Source organism: Centroberyx gerrardi, chromosome 9 (assembly GCF_048128805.1).
Source record: "Centroberyx gerrardi isolate f3 chromosome 9, fCenGer3.hap1.cur.20231027, whole genome shotgun sequence".
NCBI lineage: Eukaryota > Metazoa > Chordata > Actinopteri > Beryciformes > Berycidae > Centroberyx > Centroberyx gerrardi.
In genome coordinates this window covers 23,399,688-23,416,510 of record NC_136005.1, presented here as the reverse complement: position 1 = coordinate 23,416,510, position 16,823 = coordinate 23,399,688, and the positions used below count along the sequence as shown (strand labels likewise).

The 16,823-nt window shown below is 45.2% G+C and overlaps 2 protein-coding genes across 2 annotated transcripts in view; one reads left to right on the top strand and one right to left on the bottom strand.

The window, feature by feature from the left end:
* c9h1orf53 (chromosome 9 C1orf53 homolog) overlaps window positions 1-16,823 on the top strand; it is a 485,525-nt gene that overhangs the window by 64,132 nt on the left and 404,570 nt on the right. The window lies entirely within an intron of this gene.
* Window positions 1-16,823, bottom strand: part of sgip1a (SH3GL interacting endocytic adaptor 1a) — an 88,557-nt gene that overhangs the window by 70,597 nt on the left and 1,137 nt on the right. Inside the window, exons 2-3 of the mRNA XM_078285833.1 lie at window positions 5,436-5,574; window positions 192-236 (exon numbers count right to left, since the gene is read on the bottom strand). Coding sequence (XP_078141959.1) covers window positions 192-236; window positions 5,436-5,478 — 88 coding nt within the window. The 5' untranslated portion in view covers window positions 5,479-5,574. The remainder of the gene's footprint in view (window positions 1-191; window positions 237-5,435; window positions 5,575-16,823) is intronic.

Sequence of the window (16,823 nt, the reverse complement as noted above, 5' to 3'; positions counted from 1 at the left end):
GTCACCGGAATGCGTGCACTCAAAATAGCAGGGCAGCTTATGACATTTGAAGCTCCCAAACACACACACACCCACAGACACACACACTTGCCATCAGATGAAGCACCGTAGGACAACGGGTATAAAGGAGGATTATGCTGAATTAGAACAGAAAAGGAGGACGTGAATTGAAAAAAAGAATTGCATCTTACCTTCCATCATGGTTGCAGATTTGCATTCCTCTATCTCCAAGGAGCCTGAAATGAAAGCAGGAGGTGGAGGGGGGTGGAGGGGAGAAGACACGAAGCCCCCGGTTACCAGAGAGATACCAGACAGATACAGTAGAATGGATGGCCAGCAGAGCAGCCGTGTGCGTGTGGCTAACGCCCTGGCTAACTGTGAGCCTCCAACACCCCCAGACGTCGCCTGTCAACTAGCCCAGAGAGAGAGAGAGACAGAGTGAGAGAGAGAGAGAGAAGGAGGGGGTGGGGGGGGGGGGGGGGTGGCCGGGCTAGCTGCCGATCAGAGCCGGGGCTTAAGCCATGGATGCTGCTACTGCTGCTACTGCTGCTGCTGCTGCTGCTGTTACTGCTACTGCGGCTCTAACCTACACATTCGGCCGAGGATGCTGAGAGGAGGGGAGAGAGAAAAAAAAAAGCTATTTGGAGAAAAAAAAAAGAGAGGGGAGGGAGGCGGAGAGAGGGAGGGAGAGAGAGGGAGGTGTGTGTATGTGTTGGGGGGTGGGGGGTGGGTGGGGGGGGTGGAGGGCGGCTGAGGAGGGAGGGGGCAGATTGCTGAGGTCACAGACGGGCTCAGCCAATCCCTGAAGCTCTCTGCCGAGTCACATGGCTTGCAGCTTGAATCTCCTGACACTGTGGCCCAAGAGAACGCTCGACTAGTAACCTCTCTCCCCCATTACAAATGACAATTATGCACACACACACACACACACACACGCTCACATACCCAAACAGAGGCACACACCAACACACAACACATGCAGAAAGAAGAGAGCACAAATGCAGAGGACATAGTAATACACAAAACACACACATAGACACACACACACACACACAGCCCCTCCCCTTCCCCCTCTCAGCCCCTACCTTATGTCAGTGCGGTGCAGCCGAGCCCGCCCAGCGATGAATGACATTAATTATTTGCTCGTGGGCAGAATAAGGTGCAGGTGTGAGTGAAGTGACAGCCCATGTTGAGGACACACACACAGTGCACAAAGCCTCTATGTAAACACACACACACACTGCACCAAGTCTTTCCCCTGCAGCCTCTATAGTCCTTCCTGTGTAGAATGAGTGCACTCGCTTTAGGCACTATTCCTATAGTAGCTCCCTTCACTGTGTGTGTGTGTCCTGCCTCTGTGTCCCGCCCTCCCTGTAATATCGGTGTGGCTTCACTCTGCCCTCTCTCTCTCTCCTCCTCTCCTTGTCCCCTCCCACCCTCCCTTCTCCGGCAGTATGTTTTACTCTGCTCTCTCTCTCTCTCTCTCTCTCTCTCCCGCTTCCCCGGGAAAGCGATCGATCAGCGTGACGTCATGGCAACGCAGACTACAGCTGCAACCAACAAGCAGGAGAGGCCAATAGCAGCCTGCCCCCAGAGAGGGGTGTGTGTGTGTGTGTGTGTGTGTGTTTGTGCTGATTAATTTTCTATGAGAGGGTGGATGGGACCCAGAGGCCGAGGGATGACCACTAATGGAGCAAAGACAAAGAGTATGAGAGAGAGAGAGAGAGAGGGGGGAGAGAGAGGGGGGAGAGAGAGAGAGAGAGAGAGAGAGAGAGAGAGAGAGAATGAATGTTTATGTGGAAAAAGCAAAGAGCAGAAGCAGAGGAGACTGACAATTAGGTGAACCTACAAAACAACAACTGAAACAGCGAACTGATACTTCATGAAAAACAATAATCATTTGGGAATAAACAAACAAATTCAAGTATGAATACAGCCATAATAATCTCATTATACTGTATGTAAACCACATATTACTTACTTACTGACTTAAATATTTGAATTTAATAATTTACATTTATTCCAAAATGCTACATGTCCATTTTGAAAATAATAATTTAAAAAAGTTTCCTGATATTCTTCAATAAGTATTGGGAAAAAAATGATTTAGAATAAAAAACAAAAAATGGGAGAAATTTGTAAGTAAACAGCTTGTGAGAACTAAACTTCAACACTCTTCCAAAATAACTTGTAATTTTCTGCCAACAATCTTTTTTTTTTTAATTCAGAGTGGGTGTCTCTACGTTTATTTTCAGATGGTGGATATCTCATGGGGAAAGTCTTATTTCTAGCTAGGATTAGAAATAAGACTTTTAAAGCGAGGACTGTTCAGACGCAGGGTATAAAAAAGGCAAATCTATTAAGAAATACATGTAATAAAAATATTCAGTCGTAGGTACAGGCAGTGAGTGTGAGTCAGTCATGCTTTAACCAGAGCCAGCCGTGTGCCTCTCCATGCCCAATGCATCCTACCAAGTCATGCTTAAGCCCATGTGATGGTGCCTCCCTCCCTCCACATCTCTCTCTCCCTCTTTCTCTCTCTCTCTCTCTCATCTGTCACATCTCCCCTATTCATTCGCTGTTTTCCCCCTTTTCCCTGTTTTTTTGCCAAGCTGCCTCCATGTGGCTCATTCTGTCACTCCCCTCCTCCCTCCTTTCATCCCTCCGTCTCTCCCCTGCCCAACTCCTCTGTCTTAACACCCAGCAGATGCTCCCAGAGAGGGGGTCCCCACCCTCCACCCTCTCTAACCCCCAGCTTTATCCCCGCTTCCCCCTCCTCTTCCCTTCTCTCCCTCACTCTGTTTCTGTAATTTAGTGACTTCCCTCCTCTCGTCCCCCCTTTGCTTTTTCAGCTTCCTCTCCTCCTCCTTCTTTCTCCCCATCTACCTCATCTTCTCTCCTTTCTCACTATCCTTGCTACCTGCCTTTCTCTCCCCTCTCTCTCTCTCCTCTTCTCCTACATCCATCTCCCCCTCTCTCCTCTTTCCTTGGTTGCCAGATAAGCAGCATCTTCTCCTGCACTGCCCTCTAGTGTTGAGTTAGGATCAGGGAGAAATACTGGTGCTGGTGTAGCGGCTTTACTGCGGAGGAGGTGGATATGGTGGATGTAGTGCTGCTGAGTACAGCACAATCTGAACTACTGAACAGGTACAACATACAGTACAGTATACTGTGACCCAACCATTCATATACTGGGCATGTCGGTGGTAATCAGGCTGATAGTTGGCCATCTACTTGTGCAGAAATAGAGACTAGTGCTACCAAGCCAGCTGGAGGAGGAGTGGAGGGAAGGAGCGAAGGAAGGAGGGAGGGAGGAGGGAGGGAGGGGGATTTGCTAAATAAAGCCTAATGCTCTGTAAGCTGTGTTTTGGAGCTGAAGGCGTGCAGTCGCACGAATAGAGAGACATACTGCTGTTTACTATGCAGACTTCTGGGCACTCACAACCACGCTGCACAAGTGGGCATGTTCTGCACAACATGCACATGTCCCATTTGCCAACACCCAATCCTGCTTAACAATATCACGGCAATATCTCTACTGCCACAACATTTTGCCTGTGTAACATCACTCTAAAGTCCGTGATACATAGGCAAACTTTTGAGGTGAAGAAGATGAGCAGTAAGAATGGAACCTGGCAACTGGGCCAAAATTAATGTGGATAACATAGCTAACTATGGTGAGGAATGTTAATTGGGAAAAATGGGGCGAGATGGATGAACATACAGCGAGAAACAACAGGACAGAGCTGTGAGCAGAAGCTCTCTGATAGTTCTATGGGTTAGCAACAGCATGTGTCATTCTCCAGTCCTGTCTATTGAAAGTGGTAGAGAAATCACTCAAGGAAAGGTATGTCTGAAATAAATTAATAGCTTTTTGTTGAGAAGCATAGAAAGAACTAGACCTGATATCTTGAATAAGCTACTTATTCTGGGTTTTAGTAACAGTTGTATTTGTTTTACCTAAAGGTATCGCATTGGCTCTAATGAAAGAGTGACAGAGACAGTAGAAAAGAGCAATTTGGGTCATGAGGAAGTTCAGTCGGACATTACAGTGTATTGTCATGGCTAGTCACAGCTGAGAGTGAAGTACGTCTGTAACATCTCACCTGCAAGCTCTGTTGTAAATATGATTATGATTTCAATACACATGAACGACCCCGCAAATTGGTACTTATGAGTGGAAAGGTGAGTTTTCAATGATACCCTATAGCTGCTGAGTTATGCGGCTTTAAGGAGTATCATGATTGTTGCATGGTGACGCTGTCTACATGCTATACTAAGAAGTCCAGAGGAGGACATATTAATCAAGTCAAACATCAACTAAGATCTATTCTAAACTAGTTAAAATATCAAATACAAACCTGAAGTGCAAAATAGCTTGGTGCTGTGTGACTTCAACTCTAAGTTAGTATTAGTATTAGTACGGTATATAAGTTAGTAAATAGTATATCCACAGCATCCATTTTGCTGTTTTTTTTCTGACCTAGAGAACTTGAATGTGTTGAACTTAATAACTAACTCTGAACTCAGAAGTAGGAGCTTAAAAGGCAACATCGCTCTCCACCCAGCTGACTCTTCCCCTAGTGAACAGTAAGTACAATGTGTAATAGGTGAATTAACAGGCCAACCTAGGCCAAGTTCCATTTGACTACACTGCAGTGCAGAGGAGGTTGGATGTGTGATGGGGCATCTGGATGACAGATTGAGGCACGATTTGATCAATCAGGTTCAGTGTCAAATATTTATCTAAGCAGTGAGATTTGACAGCCGCCTGAAATGAAAACAATCGTACCGAAGTATGTGCCTATAGATAGATGAGCAGAGGAGAGTTAGGGAGGATAGATAGAGCAGGCAGCTGTAGGGAAATGAATGATCTGTGTACGACTTCTTTTTCCTCTATCTTTCCTCTACGTTTCTTCCTTCCTCCCTTGCTACTTCTGTCTGTCTTTCTCTCTCTCACTCACTCTGTGACAGTAACAGACTGTTCTCTTTCCCTGCTGCACCTTCTGAAAGGACACACAGTACAGTGTGTAAGCAAACACACACCCACGCAGTGTACACACACAAAGGCACACAAGCCCGCACAAACACAGGCATGCACTTACTGAACGCATGGATGCAAACACCCACAAATAATATAGGCCACTAACAGTAGTAACATAAGTAATGTCAACAACGAGAGGGTGAAGGAGAATGGTTGCGTACACACAGCCACACACACACACAAACTTAGCATTAGTATAGACATCCATGGGGATCATTAATGTTAAAGCTAACCTAATCTGCACCCCCCCGAACATATAAACACACAAAAACCCCTTAATAGATGAATGACTTATTTCCTTTACTTAAACCAGGAAAATTGACAAACCGGATTCTCACAGTTAACCAGTGAGAGCAACTAGTAAGAGAGGACAGAAAGGTGTTGCTCCTACCTGCAACAATGCGAAACCAGCCGGTACACAGCTCCTCAGCCATTTACAGCTCTCTCCATGGACTCCCCCCCCCCTCTCGGCCAGACAGAGGGATGAGGAGAGAGAAGAACGGACGGAGGAGAGAGGGAGACGGAGTCTGCTGGAAAAGAGAAGAGGGAGAGGAGGATGAGAGGAGTAGCCAAGGACTGTGCCTGACTGAGCTGCTCAGAGGACACGCACGGACGCGCATGCCGACGCATACACAAACAACTGCATGTGCACAGACACAGGCATAGACATGACTGCGTGCACACACACACACGCACACACACAAAGGAACACACACACGGCCTGTGGAGAATAGTAATGTGGCACAGCAGGCTACGAGTCCAGACCACTCGGACAGTGAAGGTCACAATGTCCTGGTCTTCACTTTACTGCAGTACACACACACACACACACACACACAAAGTATCGTAACTGAATAAGTTACCCTAATCATGGAAGATTTATGCAATAATGAGAGAAGACAATTGGGTAAAACTGTAGGATGCATGCAAGTTACAGATCTAGAAATTTGGATTCTGCACCTTTCACCTTCAAATTTCCAAACTTTTAGTAGTCTGACTGTACCTCTAGATGATGGGTTTGGTTTGGATTAGCACGGTTATACTGTGTATGCATTACTTACTGCTCTATGGACTTTATGTTGTAGCTCCTAGCTCTGCTCTACCACATCTTTCTGCTTGTTGGAAAAAAAACAAAAACACTCATAACTTGGTGGAGGTAGGAAACCACAGTGAAACATTTGTACCCCCATGTTCTATAACACAGTGGTTCTCAACCTAGGGGTCAGGACACCCCATGGGGTTGCGAGATGATTTGAAGCACAGGAAAAAAACAACAACAATTATCATGTCTATTTTTTCTGATTTTTCTCAAATTTTTGCTTTTTTCTTGTAAAATACTGAATAGTTTCAGCCTCTCAGCCTTTTTCTGATTATCAAATGAAACAACCTGAAAAGAGAAAATCATTTTTTGGGTGAACTGTTCTTCACTCTGCATGTGCACGCCTGTGGCAGGGGGCATCGCCTCTTTTTAAGGGGTCACAAGCCAAAAAGGTTGAGAACAACTGTTGTAACGGAGTTGAATATTTGGGTGTTAGTAAATGTAGCGACTAGGTGTCAAATCAAGACTAGATGTTTGATGAAATCTCTAATTTTTGGAAGTCAGGTCAGGTAGCACATTAAGAGCCAAATAGGAAATAGAATTTGGTAACAGAAATTAAAGTTGACCTAGACCAAAACAGTGTTATTTCCCAGTGAGAGAACACAGCAATGACATATGCTGTTGGCGCCATCTGCTGTCTGCTTTAACACAGTGCTCTAGTACTTTATCTTTCCCAATTCCCCCACCCAATGCCTCTCCAACCCCTGCATCTCTGATCCCCATCAACACCTGCTCTCTCTCATTTTCCAGGCTGTGCCAGTATTCAGACACCTTCTAAACACAGGCATCAGCAGCAGTAGAGGCTCATTATCATAGAGCTCAAAGTCACTACTGTAACAAAGTTTGAAATGTGACATTCTTTTGAGGACTATTTTGCATAATATACTGTGCTATAGTCACCTGAAAATGGAACAAGGGCATGAGACATTCAAGTAAATTAAACAAGGAGAATGGCGAAGCGATCCCCCTTCAACCCACTATTTGATCTTCATAAACACTGAATGGCCAAAATATTAGGGACACTAACTCTTCTCTTGAAGTACACAGATGAAGTGAATCCAGATAAATTATCCCAGGCCATTATCCCTTATTGATTTCCCTTATTAAATCTACACCAATCACAAAGGAGGATGTAGATAGAGAGAAGCATGTGAATTAGAGAAGGATTTTTATGCTTTGAGACAATTGAGATGTGGATTGTGCAAAAGGTGCTGCAGCTCAATATCAGGAAGATGTCCCTAATATTTTGTACATTCAGTGTAGTTCACTGCAACACTAATCCCATTATTAGCTATGGCAGTCCCTGACAGTCTAAGTAAGATATAATAATTTTGCATGAAAGCTACAGCATTGATACCAGTGACAATGGCATTTCATTTCACTCTCACATTCAAGCCTGGTGCTACACCTTCCCTGGCCCTTATCTCAGTGAAACACACTCTTCTATGAGCAGCGCAGTCTCCTTGGCATTTAGACCGAGAGCCGTTATTATTCAGAGACAAACTACGGTCCATGATGCTCTTATTTCCCCAACATGTCAGATACCTCCCAGATGGCAGACACTTGTGTGAAGTGAGCATGTTTATTTCAAATGCAGCAGACCAAAAAAAAAACCTAGGCTGAAATAATCTCCCTCACTCTGTATTCCCACCCCGTCTACCTCTTGTTCTCTCTCTCTACCTCACATTTCTGTCTCTCTCTCCAACCCCACTCCTCCTCCATCTCCCTCCCTCTGACCTACTTTCTCTCCACCTTTGCTCACGCCTGTCACCTGTGGGGGGCAGTCTTGCTCCGGGCTCATCGTTTCTCTGTGACGTCTCTCTGCATCTGTTTGCAGGTCAACAACTGTTTTCACCACCAGCGAAAAACCGCAGCACAAACTCAAATGGGTCATCCTCCTGGTTTTTGTGTGAATACGGTTAAGTAGGGAAAGCAGCATTTAGCAGCAAATTTGCTGTTGTAATTTGGCAAGTGAACCGCCGTTGGGAGTGCTGGATGGGATGTGATGATGCCACTTCAGGCCCCTGAAGTGCTGATCATTTGTCAACCATGCTCCACTTCCATCCCAAATTTCACCATGAAAGACATTGTGGGGTGTGACACACAAGCGAGCGTCATCTAGAGGGAGGGGGGGGGGGAAGGAGGGGACTTTTTATCATGGGATGTCAGACAACTTGAGTCATGACACATGGTATGCTCTGCCCAATTGCAAGATACTGACTACATCTTTGAAATTTGTACTCCCTGTCGAACAAGTGACAGCATCCCCATCTTTGTTTTTCCTCTTATTTTGGCCATCGACTCATGGCTTCATCAGACAGACAGGCAGGCAGCCGGGCCTGGGACAAGACAGGCAAAGTGCATGGGAGAGCAACTCAAAATCCAAAATCCAATCCAATGAGGTCCCGTCTCTTGTCACATTTGGGTTAGGACAGTGAGCGGGGACGATGACCCTTATTCAGCACAAAGGGGCAAACTTCACCAAGGAGCAGGGGAAGCCCGGCAGCACGTGACCATGCACTGATGTGAACCAAGCCAGCAGGAAGAGAGAAGGGCAGCCTTTCTCCTGCTATCAAATCATCAGGTTCACTCACTGCTTAGATACCACCGCTAGCCGACTCAGAGGGGGGTGCAGATAAAAATGCCACTAAACTCCATGGGTAAGTGTTCTATGATGTGCATTCACAATGTTGTAGGTTTGAGAACCTACTCTCTCCTATCTTTTCTGACACCCAAATACATAGATGTTTCTGAGGAATCAAGATTATATCGTTATTTTGCTTGGGAGCTGATGTTGTATGTATGATGACACTTTTTTCACTTATTTCCCACATCGAGTGCTCTATACTAAGCTTTAGGTATAGCAATGCATTCAGTATGGTTAATGCATTGTACAAACAGTTGTGTGTTATTACAGATCTGCTGCCTCTCCATCATCAACATCTCTAAACTGAGACTTCCCTTGGCTTATGTTCCAACTGTCACGTCTCATGTCCCGTGGCCTTGCATCATTTCCTGCACGTTGCCGTGGCGATACCCCTCCAACCCCCGACCCCGTCCCGTCTTTTCCCACCTCCAAAACGCCCCGATGAGGGACGATGATTAGGTCCGCAGCCACTACATGTACACACTCTCACACAGACGCAAAGACAGACAAACACACGCCCACCGATTAGGCAGTAGTGAGTGCAGTCGAACCAAAACAACATTCCATTCAGCAGCGGGGAAAGGCATGCAGGGTGATAAGGCGTGGCGGTGGCAGGGTGCCATGTTGAGGGCCTACGTGCCGTCCAGCCACTCTTGATGCCCTCTGTCTGTTGGTGCTGCCAGTCTGACACAGTGTGGCCTGTCATTAGCCCACTCACTGCACTGCCCAGGGGACCACACACACACACACACACACACACACACACACTATATCAAGGAACAAGGTTTTTAGTGTAATTAGCACCCACTTCCTAATTACTTGATGATGTTGAGGGGGCTGAGTGCCCGCTTACTGGTGGATTTGGCTTGTTTAGTCTGATGCTGTTAGGGGTTTTATTTTGATTCTTGGCTTTAGGGGAGTTAGCTAGGAGGTAACGGCATGGCGCCGTTCCCTTTAGAAAAACTGTCTGTACAGAGACACACAGTGCTGCCATGTTTTATTTCAGGTGCCAAGTTAGTGGGTCAATCAGAGTTCAGATAATTACAGTATCTAGCTAGTTAGTAAGTCTGGTAAGATATTCACTAAGGCAATGTGCCACCCACACAAGGATAGGCTTGGTGGATATTTAACAGTTAACAATGAGATATTGCCTCCTCTTGAAACAACCGAACTGCCAAGAAACTACTAACTACTACACTACCGGACAAAAGTTTGGACACACCACATTTTTCTTTATTTTTACTATTTTTCACATTTTAGAATAATAGTGAAGACATCAAACCTATGAAATAACACAAATGGAATCATGCAGTGACCAAAAAAAGTGTTTAACAAATCAAAACTATCTTATATTTTAGATTATTTGAAGTAGCCGCCCTTTGCCTTGATGGAAAGGAAAAGGCTTTGGAAAGAAATTCATACATAGGCATCAACTTCACTATTTATATTTGTCTAAGAAACAAAGCATTTTAGCATAAGCCTTTAGATCAAAATGGCTTTAAGAGAATGAAAATCATAGAACATTCAATCAGGTGTGTCCAAACTGTTGACTGGTAGTGTATAAGGTAGTAAAACGGTCTCATACAGCTACATTTCCCACTGGCTCTCTACCCCGTACCACCAGTTTAGTGACAAACAATGTCAGCCCGGCCTGTTCCCTGTTCCCTGACCTCAAGCCCCATCCAAAGTCAATCCCCCAGTTCCAAGCCCTGCTCCAAGCCCCCTCCTAAGCCCCGGTTTAAGCCCCAGTCGTCCCCTCCAGCCTCACAACAGGGGATGGAAAAGATGAGCTCATCCCTCTGATACTGCGCCGGTCTGGTCTGTGGTCTCCCTAATGGTCTCCAGGATGTCAACACCAGTCCAGTATGTGCCTCTTACTCAGACCAATTACCATTTCCACACGGGGCCCAAGCCTAAATAAACACAGCACAACTCGCTATACAATCAGGTTGCATCTATAAACACTAGAACAGTTTAAATTAGGCCACTCCCAAGAGCACTGGCCGTTGCTTGGACAGCCAGGCGGAGATGACAGAATGGAGCCAGATGAACTCACTGCGGGGATTTTCAAAAGGAACAGAAATAGCTTGGGGATGAGTACTACACTGCCTAATAACTTCTTTGGGAAATAGAAACAGAAAAACGTGCGTCTAACAAATCTCCATCAGTCACTTATTGAGAGACTTAAGAGAGACTAGAGATTTAATTTAGGATGCCTAAGGCTGTTCGAATGGGAAATGACCCCCTGGAGGGAGACTACAGAAAATCACACAAGGTTGTGTCAGAGAACTCATCCACAAAGGCTGATAACTGAATTAATAAAAAAAAAAAAAAAGAAACTTGCCCAAGCTTGTTCACTGGCTCGCTCTAGTTTGGCTGGACACCCACGAGATCGTTGCTAATATAGGTTATGCGTGTGCTGTGACGGAGCTGCTGGGAGCCAGGATAGGCCTCCCAATGACGCACTTAATACTGGGCCATAATTCATGAGGCATCTTAAAATAGGAGTGTAGATTTTTTAAGACATTGCTGCTGTATCTGACAGCACTGGAGAGTAGCAGGAGCAGTGGAGAGAGGGCCTGCCTCTGCCATAGGTCAGGAGGTAGATCAAACTCACTATGTCTGAAGTATTATGTCACGCAATAGTCCACTAATCCACAAAGCTCCCACAGGACTGCAGGTTATAAGACCAGTTTTCTTCTGAAGTCACAGTAAGGTTCAGAAGATGTAATGTTGTATGACTAGTGATCGTAGTGGCTATTCCTATTCTCCCAGGCCTCTTAACTCAAAGTAGGCTGTGAGCCCAACTGGGACGTAGTGCAACCCACAGACCTACCCCACTTCTGATTCAGGAGGGAAAAGAGAAATGAGTCACTATTACCTAACAGGAATCTGCTATTGGGATGCAATGTCTATATGCTATTGTGGAGGTGTGTGTGTGTGTGTGTGTGTGTATGGGGGTAGAGGTGGGGTGGTAGGGCAGTGCTCAAAGCCCCTTTTCACTTTGATTTTATTAGGTGATCGGTGAGGTGCTCCGTCCCGATTTGTGTGTTCGTCAGTGTCTGCAAAATCTGTGGGTGGATCTGTGCATTAGTGAGGATGTAGACACAGGATTAGCTAGATGGCATTGATCATACTGAGTGAGTAAAAAAATAAAGTGGTGCCGTAAAGGTACAATGGCCCACACTGGACTGAATGTGGTATCGATGACTTCTACTTCTACTGGCTGGTCACAACAAAACGAGTAATACTGTAGCTGCTCCCATGGGACCCTTGCCCACTGAAGCAAGGGGCAGCCTGGGTAATGTGGTCCTGCTTTTTACCTGTCCCTTTTTTTCTGTGTGGCAGTTTACTTTTTCCCTCTCCGGTGTTACTTTGCTGTTCTCTGCTGATCTGAGCATTGCTGCATAGTGTTACTTGTGCTTTGCTGTGGACAATCTGAATACAGTGCTGTGTTACTTGGACCTGTTCTGTGCCATTCTGGTCCATGGTAAGCTGAGGTGTACTAAGAAGTGCCCTGTGGAGCCACTTCGGAGTGTGTGAATGTAGGGCACTCCCACACACACACACACACACACACACACAGTAGCGGCACGGACACATCAAAGGCCTTTCCACCAATGCCGGAGCAGACTCCCCTTTGGCAGAATGCAGCAGGAGATATAATACACACATACACATAGACACACACACAACTGCACATAAAGATACACACACGTCCATACAAAGACGCGTGCATGTGCACACACACACACACGAGCACTCCTACCCAGAAGGCGCAGCATGCCTTGCTCTTTCTTACTCATCGCTGACTTGTTTCACACCGACTCCAGAGTGTCAAATAATAAAGCATATGTTCTCCTCTTTTCCTCACAGAGAGCCTCGGCTCACCCACGCACACACAGCTCACCCAAATCCCTCACACACACTTCCGGTAAACTCTGCCTTATATGAGCATAGGGCATCACTGCAGCAGCATCCATGACGCTCACACACTCACGATTTTAACTACAGAACGCCCTGGTATAGGCCTACCAGTGCCAGAGTGAATGCAGTATTTCACATGAGCAGAACACTTCCATTTTTTAACCACACATACTGCATCTCTCAGTATGTGTGAACTCATGAAGAGTCAACTGCTGACATTAGCTAAACCAATGGTGTTTGGCCTTTTTCCCCTCAGCTCTTATAACCAAAAATTGCAAGCAAAACTATTTTTTGAGAACTACAACACAGAAATCCAAAAAAATAAAATTATCTGACTTGAGTCCTTGAGTCTGAATTATATGACTTATTGCCATACAGCAAAACATTCAGCTGGTTTTAAAATTTAAAACAGCAAGTGAATGACATTACTGGGGATAAACAGGACAGCCAATAGTGGTGGTTGACTGCTCATGAACACTGACTGTCTGGCTGATCGACCTGAGTAAAAGTTTATTATAAGCAAATGTTTTACAATGATTAATATATGTTGAAACAACTTCAGAGGTGGACAGATCATTTGCGAGACAGCTGAGTGAGTGGCTGGCTGACCGGTTGGACTGCTGCCTAGCAGGCAGGCTGGCTGACTGACAGTCTGAGGAAATACTCCGCTCCCCCACATTTGCACACAAGGCTTCCCCCATGAATAATCTATGGCATATAGAGCATGAATGACTCACCCTTTCTCCAACAACAACAACAACAACACTTAGTTAACCGCACAAGTTGGCTAAGGACACATTCTTATTTTGGGACATTCTGAGGAGTTTCAGGGAGAGAAGGTTATATGCAGGACACTCTCACACCTGCCGATTGGGGATAAATGCCTTCTAAATGGCACTTCAGGTCAGGGATTTGCACTAGTTCATCTGCACCCATTAACCTATTCATAATTCTTCAACATGAAAATCAGAAGAGGCTGTTCTGTCCTGCGCTTGTTAAAACTCTTGGTTCACACTATCCTTACAGATGTGTTTAAATTGAACAAATCGTTTATGAATTGCAAAATTGGTTGTAGTAAAGTATGACTTTGCCTCTTAAGGGGTTTCTTTCTTTACTTTTTTACCAAGTCTCACACTCACACACACACACACAAAGAGCCAGCTCCTGTATGTGTGTGGGTACAAAATGTTGCACTGCTTCCCCCTGCACATTTTGAATTATTTTTACTGAGCAAACCTGAAACAGCAGAAGCAAACAGCAAAGAAGAACCAAACTTTCCATCGTATTCTGCTATTCAGCTCCTGACTTCAACAAGTCTGAACAGGTCTGAGCTGGTTCCAAACAGCTTACATGCCTCTCTCCCACACTAGACTTGGGCAAGTTGAATATGTTTGAAAATATTCAAAGAAAGAAATGTTAAATGAGATACACATATTGAAGGAAATGTGGAATTCTTGTTTGATATTATTCTGCGAATAATGTTTCCATTTGAGGTTGAGTGTCTAGGGAGTTAAATATGTGGCTCTGCTTTTGTATTTTTTTGTACTTTCCAAACGGTTTTTCCCCAGGTTTCCCTGGGCTGCAATGTAATACGGGGACAAAGTACCGTCTTCACACGTCTTCAGCCCAGAACCCGCTGCCTGTTAATGCTGCAGTTGAGGGTTTTCACAGCTCAACACAGGAAAGGGAGTTGAGGAATGTTCCCAGGCAAAGTACACCCAAAACTGAAACCTCAATCCTCGCTCATCACACTCGAGCTTGGCGATCCCTTCTCTCCCCCACAACCTTTCCCATATACTATCTCTAACCTCCGCTTGAACTCACTCTGGCTACATGTGCAGGAGGCCTCTGGGATGTTAGAGCTACACCAACATGATATCCCCGAGCAGAGCGCTAAATCTAATATCTCTCCTGAGCTTTTAACGGCTTTTCATTTAACGGCTGTTAAATGTCTTCGTCTGCCAAAGTCCTAACTTTTAGTTGGGGACGATGATTCATTTGTTACTTTTTGGCACAAAAGGCCCAAAAATGTGTCCCAACCTCGCAGCTCCTCCAAGGTGAATGAATCAAAAAGAACCAAAAGAATGAAAACCTTAAGCAGCTGGTCCATGACAGAAACTGTGTCTGATCCAGGATGGGAGTGTTGGAGCCAGAGCCAGAATTCAGGTGCAGTTCAATGTGACTCATCACACTACACCAGCATCTGTTCAGTTTAATTGACAAATTAAGAACTACAGAAACCGGAATATTAGGTTCATTGATTGGAGACAAATCGCATCAAATGCTGAAGGCCGACAGTACGGCCCCTGATATTTCACTTCAACCCTCCAGGCATCGGCGCCACGGCTCTTACGAAACACACTCGGTGTAATTAATCAAACAGATTAGTCATTTTCCGAAATGGCAATTATTTTTCAATTGTGTCAGCCGTCCTGAGTTAGCCGGCTCGGTGGATCGACCTGAACAAAATGGTCGAGTGCAGCGGCGCCGAAACATAATTACTCAGCCGCTTCAGACGACCAAAACAGAGCGCTCTCCTCTCACCTCTTTCTCTCCTTCCCCCACCCCTCCTTCCCTTCTTCCAGTGCTCTCCTTCATGCGGTGGATCTCAGTGCTGTGTAATAAATTTTGACCAGCTGCTAGATTCTCTCCAGTGGGTGCCGGGTTTTGCCAGGGGGGCCGTGATTGTGAGGCTCTGTGCCAAGTGACTGATGCCAGGACCCGACTGTGTGAAGACCACAGCGGCCTGTAGCCCCAACTTTCACAAAAACCCTGAAGACTCATCAGCAACCAATGTTGTACAAGCATTATTGGAAACAGACTTCTCAAAAAGACTTATGACTGTGTGTTCACACTGCAACACAATTAGCAAGTCACCAGAAGTCTGTTCTTTTCCTGTAGAGCTGAATGACCAAACTTGGCCGATGTGTGGACGGTCAACAAGCCACGGCTGAACTTTTTGCAGTCATTGGCATATTTCTGTGCTTCCTTGTTTCCCTACCAATGTGATTTTGTTCCATGAATAATTATATTTCCACCTAGCAAGTGCAAAATGGAAGAAGTTGATTAGAACCATTCAGATTCCCAGTTCTCTACAACTTTTATTTGAAAGACTACTGGAATAAATGTCTCAAAAACAGTGCTTACAATTGCATCTGGGATTGGGATTGCTGGCAAACTCTCAAGCAATTTCACTGAGTTTTGTGCTGTTTATTTTCAAAACAGCGAAAAATACAGGATTTGCCTGTTTAAAACTTTGTATCTCCACAACACACTACATAGGAGGAACCCATCAGCTAATTTGCTCACTGTGAACACACAGTAAGATTTTCCAGGTAAGACAGACTTGTCTTCCACTTCATGGGATTTTTAATTGCTGCCAATCACTGGCCCAAAGGGAGTGCTGCATAACTAATGGGTGACAACATGATAAAAGGCTTGTTTAATCTTTGCTGCACAAGACAAGATGATTAAGAACAATTTCTTATAAAAGGACAACAGGACTGCAACAGGGACGAAGCAGGATTACCTGTCCATCTGATCTGTTTAGACCTAACTACACTTGACATGACTGACAGGGGACATTAATGGATGGGCAAAAAGTCAGGAAACAGTGTGTAGGTGTGTATGTGTCATCCATGCCAGCTCATACGACAGCTCTCGCTCAAGGTGAGTCTCTGTCCAGTCTGAACACACAGCCATGCGGCCTATCGAGCAGATTCAAAAGAGCACTCTTGAAGGATTTTGGATTAACCACTTTATTCAACTCTGTTACAGAGCCCAGTATCATAAAACATAATCCAAGTTACTAAAGGACCCCACCATTTGTTTGGGTGGATCAATGTGTAAAAATGCCAGTTTTATATTTTGTTTCGGTGATGTAAGCTTTTCGAAGAAATGGTCAAAGCCACCCAGGGTCTCCATGACGAAAGGAACACTGCTTGACTTCAAAAGTAAGCGGGACAACTCTGGGAAGCAGATGATTTAGATGAATCTCTGGCAAATGTGATTTAATGATATCATTGACCACAAATGACTAGTCTGAATTTCCACTTTGCTTCCAGGGCCAAAACTAATCAGCCTGTTGTCAGGCTTGGGGCAAGCAC